Source organism: Solanum stenotomum, unplaced genomic scaffold (assembly GCF_019186545.1).
Source record: "Solanum stenotomum isolate F172 unplaced genomic scaffold, ASM1918654v1 scaffold948, whole genome shotgun sequence".
NCBI lineage: Eukaryota > Viridiplantae > Streptophyta > Magnoliopsida > Solanales > Solanaceae > Solanum > Solanum stenotomum.
The window spans coordinates 37,017-46,295 of NW_026037661.1; the positions used below are offsets into that span (position 1 = coordinate 37,017).

Here is a 9,279-nt window from a genome sequence, read left to right on the forward strand (position 1 = left end):
AAGATTAAAGAGTAAAAAACAGAAAATAAAAATGGTAACAAAATAATACATGAAAGATAAGACAGATAGGATAATGGAACAAGACATTGATTTTATATGATAAATTTATTCACTAGTAAATATATAAAATCGTTCATAAACTTGACAATCAAATTTACTTTATCACTTACATTTTGCGGACGTTTAAATACTCCTTATTTTAGTTTAGAATTGATTATTTTTTAAAAATAAAATTACATAATATAGCTAGATTCTAATATATTATTATTAAGAAAAAAAGGGGGTCTAAAGCCTTACCTCCATTGCAACACCATTATAACATGGTTGAAAAGTAAATCAACACACCATTAAATGACGTGACAGACAAATGTTAGTAGTGTTTATATAGTATTTCTTATTGGGCAAGTTATATTTTATTAGGAGAGAGAAAAAGAAAAAAACAAAAAAAAGAAAAAGAGAGGAAATGTTTTAAATTTCAAACTCATGACCAGCTAGTACAATAAACTCAGCTTGATCATTAAGCTATCATATCATTCACATCCATACTTAATTATTAGTTGAAGTAAAAAATTGACTTTTCATAAGTAACAGAGTATTAACATTTTTTGTTATAGTGTTGATGTTCTAATATCTTTCTCCTTTCATTAATAGTATTAATGGTGTTTTGATTTTTTACTCTTAATTTAATTATTTTGAATATTTAAGATTTGTAAAATACATACAGATTAAATTAATAAATATATGTTTGTTTTATTTGATGAAAGAAAAAAAATTAAAATACCTTAAATTTCTTAAAATATTGTTTTTTTATTACTTTCAAATTTGAATATTAGCAGAAATTAAATCTAAAATTTAATAAGATTTTTGTGTCGCGCGAAGTACGGACAAAAAATCTATTTAATATACTTTCTAATATAAATCTCAAAAGCACGTAAAAGTACACCAAACTTAAAGCACGTAAAAGTACACCAATTGTAGATATTCAAACAGAAAATATAAACTAAATCATATGAAAATCAATAACTAAAATGGGACGAAAATTGTTAATTCCTACTTAATTTTAAACCTATATATTATACATGTAATTAATAATTTATATTGATTTTTTTGTTTTTATTTTTTTTAAATTCGAAACCCCAAAAAACCAAATAATGCACGCCTCTACGTCATGATATCGTCTAATATAATTTCAACATGAAGGCAAAGTTATAATATCCTTTTTTTGTTAATTTACAGTACATACAGCCAGCTAAATCTGTAAAAACTGACACAATATATTTTGCTCATGTTAGTGCAAGTATAAAAACTAGTTTGTTTTTAAATTTTTAAATTTCACTTTTTAATAGCAGATAACTACAAAGATGGAAGCTAGTGTAGTGAGTTGATAAAGTCCAGTATCCATTCAAAACAACCAAACAACAATAAAAATAAAAATGAGAGTCCTTGAATAAGATATTTGTGGAAGCTAAAAACATATAATTCATCCAATTCGTTAGTAAATAAGCATTTCTAAATGAGACTAGGTAAGAGTTGCCCGTGAAAGCACGGGCCCAACGTTGCAATTTTTTTGTGAGTTGAATGCAAGGATAGTGCATACATGGAGACACACACACATAGATATAGTTACATATAGATATTATAAATATGGTTGGCAGTTGTTTTGTTTGTTATCATGGCTGTTGCTTACATTGGATATTTACATTCTACAATATTTACATAATACTGCATTTTGATTGTTTTTCAGCGTTATTCAGCACCAAAAAGTATCTGTGAAATAAGAGAGAAAATGAATTTAGTGTGTAGTTATGGGGAGGAGTAAATGTGGAGAGTGATTGCAAGATACAAGTACCTGACAGTTTCCAAGAAGTAGCGGCAAAGTCCACGCTATCAACAACAAAAGTGTGCGCCATCAACATTTGTAGTAGTTGAGTAGACTAAAGGGTGGTGCCAACCATATCTCAAAAAAAGTAGTATATACTATACAGATAACAAAAGGAGAAAACATCAGTTGTTGAAGAAATAATGTGTTGAAAAAATATATGCGAAGTTGCATAATTTGATTATTTAGTTACGAATAAGGTGAGTATCCTGCAGGTTGTGATCCAAATCTAGGCATAAACTAATGACTTTTCAATTCAAGGTGAACTTCTGAGGGACATGGGTCCAAAAAACAAAAGAAGAAGTAAATGAAAGTCTACATATTGAACAAAAGTTGGAGAATGAGTTTATAATAAGTGAAATATCAACAAGCATGTGACATCAGACAATGACAACAAAAATGGAAGTACCAAGACTTCAATTGGTAAGAAACTGTTGTACACTACACTGAACAACTTTCTTAATTATTCAAAAGTGATTAAGAAGTGGAGAAAAACGATTCAACTCAAGACACTTTTATAAGATCACCTTTTCTAGTCTAGTACGTCATCAAAATCCTTCATTTTTGAATGCATCTAAACTTAACAAAAGACAAGGGCAACAAGTAAATTATTGCAAAACAAGAAACCCATATAGTAGTAAGGGGTCATGGAGTAACTAAATACAACAAAAGATAAACACCCACATCAAAAATTCCCAAAAAATAAGTAAAACAGAAGAACAAGAAGTTAAAGTCTAAAGACAAAATCTTTAGGAAAACATTAGTATAATCACATAACATAAGGTAAAAAGAATGAAACTTAAGAGAGGAAAAGAGTCAAACCGGTGAAGGGTTTTACCAGAAAAAGCCTAAAAAGAGCGAGAAGAGAGAGAATGAGGAGAAAACCAAATATAAAAAGTGGGTTTAAAAGGGAAGATTGAACAGAAAGACTCAAAAACGCCATAGGAACAATTGTTGGATAAAAATTGGAAGTCGTGTAGAGAGAATACCTTTAGTCTTCCTTTGTCATAATTTGCTTCAGCTTGTGTTTGCTGCTTTCTGGAGTTGTTGGTGCAGTGAGTGGCAATGGCAGGTTGCTAGCAATATATTTTTCAGTGATTGACATGATGAACAATTTTGCTGAAGATGCATCATTGTTTTTTGCGAACAGCTTCTTTATTTGGATAGTGAATGTCTTCCCTAGTAGTTTGTGCAGCACGGGTAGGAATGGCAACAATTGTTTCTGAAAGATGAAAGGAAGTCTTGTAAGATAGATTTTTAAGCAAGAGGCTGTAGAGTGTTTTACCATGATGCAACGTATTTCATGAATTTCTGCCACAGTGAGAGACAATAGTTCTTCTCCAATTTTGTTTGAAATCATAGCTGTTGTTGATCCAGTACCATTTTGGATGGTTACTTCGAACTGGCATCTGTTATGGAAGCAAAACTCAATATGTTTATGTTTGAAAAAAACTTTTTTTAAGTTAATTGGGGGAGAAGTAAAAAATATATTAACAATTGTATATGTGTATACCTGGGTGTGAGATGTGTCGATCGACGGTAGGTTGTACAATAGAATCTTCTTTGTGACCAATTCCTTGGAAAGATTTGCTTGCAATCGAAGCAGAGTAAAACATATAATCGTTGAGTTTCATTGGATAATAACAATTGAGCTTGAACATGGAATATTTGGCCCTGGGAATATATATGAAATGGTAAATTGTATCAACAGTTTAATTTTTAAACTAAATTCAAGATGTAGATGATGTATGTACCAAAGATTGTTGCTGGATATTGACAATAGGCATGATGTGTTCTTCAAATGGCACAAACAAAAGAGATATTGTAGTTGTGGTGCTTTTTGTTATGTATGTGCTAAGAAGTGGTTTTATTTCATTGGACCTGTATGTAAGTTAAAAATGTTAAGATGTGAATGCATTTTTTTTGTTCATAGAAAGAGGTGTATTTTGAATACCATGTCTTTAGTTCGATAGCTTGATAGTATGGGGGATCAATCTGGATTGTTGTACCAAATTTATTTGAAAGGCCTGCACATTGTTGAATAGTTGGTGTTAATTTGAGCAATATGTGTTTCAGCATATGAGAAATTGTTAGTATGTCTGTACTTCACCTGAAGATGATTTTGGTTTGGCCACTTTTCTGGCAAGAATTACTGGGAAATCTTGAAGTTCTTTCAGATGTGTGAGAAGTTTATTCCCATATAGGTCTATGAATTCTTCCCAGAGAGTGAGTTTTGTTGGTTTTTTTCCTGTTTACATAGAAAAAAGATAAACAGTGTTATAATAGATCCTAGCTTAATGTAAAATTGCAAGCAGCAGTATAGAATTTGGTTGTAAGGCATTTTGATTTCTATAACATTTTTGAATTGTCAGAGAGTAGTAGGCACAACACCATGTGACAGCCAATTAAAAAAACATCAAGTAAATATTTCATTGGCATGATTTTTCAAACAACTATTTAGAGTTAAAACTTTTCTCACAAAAAGCAACATAGTAACAACATTAAACAAAAGAAAGTAAAGAAGATTTTTGAATAGAAAAAAGATAAACAATGTTATAATAGATCCTAGCTTATATAGATGCAAGATGAAATGGAAAAAAAAAATTGAGAAAAGGGTGCTACAATCGTTGCTTAAATTGAGTATAAAAATGTCTTTTCAATAAGAATATGTAAAATTGCAAGCATCAGTATAGAATTTAGTTGTAAGGCATGTTAATAAGCATTTTGATTTCTATAACATTTCTGAATTGCCAAAGAGTAGTAGGCACAACACCATGTGACAGCTAATTAAAAAAACATCTAGTAAATCTTTCATTGTCATGATTTTGCAGACAACTATTTAGAGTTAAAACTTCTCGCAAAAAGCAACACAGTAACAACATTAAACAAAAGAAAGTAAAGAAGACTTTTGAATCTAGTGGAGACAAATTGTTGCGGGCTTCAGATAAACAGGTGAGATTCTTAGTTGGCATCAATCCATAAAAAACATACACAAAACTCTCTAGCCTCTTTTACCAAAGAACATACATGTCATAATCCCTATTTGGGCATCTACTGCTTCAGATATTCAATGTCTTGATTAGGTATATTTCAAGCATGGTTGTTATTCCATTATTTGTGTTGTCGTGTTCTGCTCTAACAGAAGGTGTGATTGCTTGGATCAACATCGGAGTTAAAAATAAAATGTAAAAGCAACTAAGTCAACACCTATTTTTTTAATCTTTTCAAATCCTGCCCTAATGTAGTCAATAAACCAAATTATCTTTCCACTACATCACAATTTATCAAAGCCAATTCTTCAAGCCCATCAGCCATAATTATAAGATTTAAAAATATCTATAACCTGTTACAATCCCTTACATCAATAACATGTTAACAATTGCAAAACCAACTAAGCAACTCAAGAGAACTAAACTATGATACTTAAGGTTACAGCACCTTTAATATTTTAGAATATTGGTTACTCAAAAAAAGGAAAAACAAACTTTGGCATCAGTTTGGGTGTGTGGGGTGTTTGAAGTGAGACACTAAAACAGATTGAGACACTCACGACAAGTATGTATTAGATTGTGATAATACTATCGTTACTTCTAGTACGAACAATACACTAATGATTTGCGGAATTTCACCCCATCCAAAAATCAAGAAATGCCTTAATCCACATTGGAAAAGTAAGCAATTTGATTGGAAAAATTATATTGAACTTCCAAGTTCAGATATAACTATGAGGGGTATATCCAACTACTTAAGAGTTGCTTGTCAAGAACCTTAACCCTTTTGGTATTTGTATTGATATTCAACTAAATTTAAGTTTGCATCGAAAAATTCCACATGAACGTAAAACACTTTCTAACAAAGACAATTTTATATCCAAGGAAACTCGAACTTGAATCTCTTATGAAGAGATACTCATGAATCCACTAGTGCACTAGTTAATGGGACCATTATAAAATATATAATTGTATTTAGAAACTTGGCTTGTTTACCTAGTCAAATATCTTCTTTAAAACCATTTCCGAAGATTATATAATACGTAGTATCATGTAGATATTTTCTCATCGATAACATTTTTGATGGACTTTTCGTCAAAAATCCTCTTACCAACCTATCAAATTCCGATGAAGCGTCCATCGAAAATTAGCAATTATGTAACAATAAATATCATGCCTAGTATGAATCCATGAACTAGTTATCTTCCTCTTCACCAGTTACAAGACAACAACTTTGTACCCTTAAACTCCTCAAACACCCCCAAATTTCCTATCAATCAAAACAGAGCATAACAGAATGACTGGACCGCTACTAATCAAGGAGATAAAAGGAGGAAGGAGGAAAAAGAAATCACAATAATGGGTGGGAAAGAACATACCTGTAGTTGAAACTTCAATAGTAATAACTGCAAATCCTTAACTTCACATTGCAGGCGAAAATAATTGTAAAATGAATTTAGTATTTTTTATAATTTGTATCTATCGAATATAATCTGTTATAGTTCACCTTCAATCATATGATATCATTGTGTAGCCATGTGAATTTATGAAAGCTTAGACAAACAAAATAATAGAGCTATTTGGTTTCAATACTGAAATGGAAATATGAATGCAAGTAAAACGTAGATTTAGAAAGATAACAAATGCTCCACATAAAAACTCACAAGTAACAATATTCCAAATAACACTACCAACTATAGCAAGAGGAAAGGTTTAACTGAAAAGATTTACATGAAATTTCACTTATCAATTTCAAAAGCTTTGGAGGTCCTAAATTAGGTTTTTTAAGTTTAGCAGGCCCCAAAAAGTTGCTACAACACAAAAGTAAATCAAGAAAATGAAACAATGATTTTTTTAAAAAAGAAAACTATAATCACCCCTCTGCCCAAATCACACAGAAATAGAGAGAACAGAACTCCAGCGTGGAATCAAATCAATCAATGGCCAAATTTAACTAAAAAGAAACCTGATAATTCCAATTTCCCTAAATTCCACAAAGAAAATCAGCAACATTCAACCCAAACAGTAACTTCCCTATAACACAAATTATGCCTATAAAACAAAGAAGAGTAAAACGTAGATTTAGAGTGACAACAAGTGCTCCACATCAAAACTCACAAGCAACAATATTTCAACTAACACTACCAAATATAGCAAGAGAAAAGATGAAAAGAACAAAACTCTAGTGCTTTACCTACCAGTTCCTTCATCCAAAACCTTAAATTAAGCCTAAGGAAATAATATAATAATAAATTAAAAAACTCAACTTTTCAAGGGAGGTTCTAACTACTTCTCAAATCGCTTTACTACGGATGTGAGAGAGCACAATGTGTTCAACTGCATCCTAGAAATCAACTATGAAAAATTCAATGCAATAAGGTGAAGAAACTCCAAACTAAACCCACAAGAACCCAGAAATTGATTCCGATGAAAAATCCATATATGAATGAAGGAACTTCAAAAAAATTTTGATAAAGAAAACCCAAAGACAAATTAATTACTGCATGTGAGAAAACACAACAAAAATCTGAAACAGAAATTCAAAATAGAACACGAAAACAATAATCACCCAACCAAAATTGAAAGAATAACGATTAAAATTATTGGGACTTTCAAAACACAAGGAAAATCGAACATCACAAAAACCAAAAAATTGATTCAGATGAAGAAAACCACATATGAACACAGGAAGTTGAAAAGAGTTCCGATAAAGAAAACTCAACTAAAATAAACCATTAAGTTAATTTCGACGGAAAAAGACCAAATTAATTACTGCATGTGAGAAAACACAACAAAAATTTGAAACGGGAATCCAAAATAGAACACGGAAACCATAATCACCCAGCCAAAATTGAAAGCATATAGATTAAAATTATTGGGACTTCCAAAACACAAGAACAATCGAACATCACAAAAACCCAGAAAATTGATTCAGGTGAAGAAGACCATATATGAACGGAGGAAGTTGAAAAGAGTTCTGATAAAAAAAAACCAACTAAAATAAACCACAAAGTTAATTTCGACGGAAAATACCAAATTAATTACTGCATGTGAGAAACACAACAAAAATATGAAACAGGAATCCAAAATAGAACACGAAAATCATAATCACCCAGCCAAAATTGAAAGCATATCGATTAAAATTACTGGAACTTCCAAAATACAAGGAAAAGAAGCAAATTTTTAGACACCCAGATCAAATTTGGTTCCCGAACTTCAATTCTGAGAAAAAAAATCTTACCTAGATGGAATGTTGAAGGAAACAGAGGAACCTTGATGTACACTGACGATGAAGACACACAAAGTGAGGTGTAAATTGATAACACAGGAGTTAAGACACGTAGTTATAATATGAAAGTGAAAAGACAGAAATACCCTTTACAGCGATGAAGCAGGCATGTTGAACAAGCCTTTTCTAATGGAGTATAAAGTTTTAAATTTCACTTTTTAATAGCAGATAACTACAAAGATGGAAGCTAGTGTAGTGAGTTGATAAAGTTCAGTATCCATTCAAAACAACCAAACAACAATAAAAATAAAAATGATAGTCCTTGAATAAGATATTTGTGGAAGCTAAAAACATATAATTCATCCAATTCGTTAGTGAATAAGCATTTCTAAATGAGAAGAGAAGAAAAAGGGAAGTAAAAATAAAATCGTAAGGAAGTAACCATGGGGTATTTGTCTTGAGTTTTCTTAATTATAATTGGATTTATTTTTGCTAAAAAGAAAAACACAAACTCTTCATAGTTGGCTAGTCATTTTTTTAAGGAAAATGAATCTATAAATAGAGGTTCATTCTTTCTAACTTGATAGTATTCACAATGTAGCCCTAGGGTGCTTTGAGAGCTTTATGTACGTAAGGAAGAAATAATGAGATAACACTTCAGTGAACCTTTTTTTATTTCAAGTGAATTATGTAAGGTTATTTCTCTCGATAGTTTGTACTCTCATATTTATATAGTTTAGTGAATTGTCTATCTCCTTTTATGGACGTAAGCCGATTGATCGAATCACGTTAATTATATTTTGTCTCTTTTTAAAATATTTTTTGTTTATTTTCTTACTCATAATTTTTCAAAATTTGTTTTGTTAGCTTTCGCATAATACCTAATTATTTCAATCCTAATCACGTCAATTCGTTAGTTAATTAATGTTTTCTTAAAAAATATTTTCCTGGAAATAGATAGATTTTTGACTTATTTTTTCATGTTTGGTTGGTGAGTAGAAAATATTTTTTGGAAAAGATTTTTAGTGTTTGATTTATGAATGAAAAACGTTTTTGAGAAATATCTTTTATTTTTACTAGAGTAGAAAATGTTTTTTAAAAACAAACTTAAATTTTTTTTGGGGTGGAGGAGGGGGGGCTGGCGGGGAGAGGGATCAAGGATAGTGGTGAGAAAGTAAACA

General features: G+C 30.7%; 1 protein-coding gene across 1 annotated transcript in view; it reads right to left on the reverse strand.

Moving 5' to 3' along the window:
* Window positions 1-1,620: 1,620 nt before the first annotated feature.
* Window positions 1,621-9,279, reverse strand: part of LOC125853091 (uncharacterized) — a 12,697-nt gene continuing 5,038 nt past the window's right edge. The window contains exons 2-8 of the mRNA XM_049532763.1: window positions 3,990-4,127; window positions 3,834-3,906; window positions 3,634-3,760; window positions 3,393-3,553; window positions 2,869-3,288; window positions 1,850-1,977; window positions 1,621-1,767 (exon numbers count right to left, since the gene is read on the reverse strand). Of these exons, the coding sequence (XP_049388720.1) occupies window positions 2,871-3,288; window positions 3,393-3,553; window positions 3,634-3,760; window positions 3,834-3,906; window positions 3,990-4,127 (917 nt within the window). The 3' untranslated portion in view covers window positions 1,621-1,767; window positions 1,850-1,977; window positions 2,869-2,870. The remainder of the gene's footprint in view (window positions 1,768-1,849; window positions 1,978-2,868; window positions 3,289-3,392; window positions 3,554-3,633; window positions 3,761-3,833; window positions 3,907-3,989; window positions 4,128-9,279) is intronic.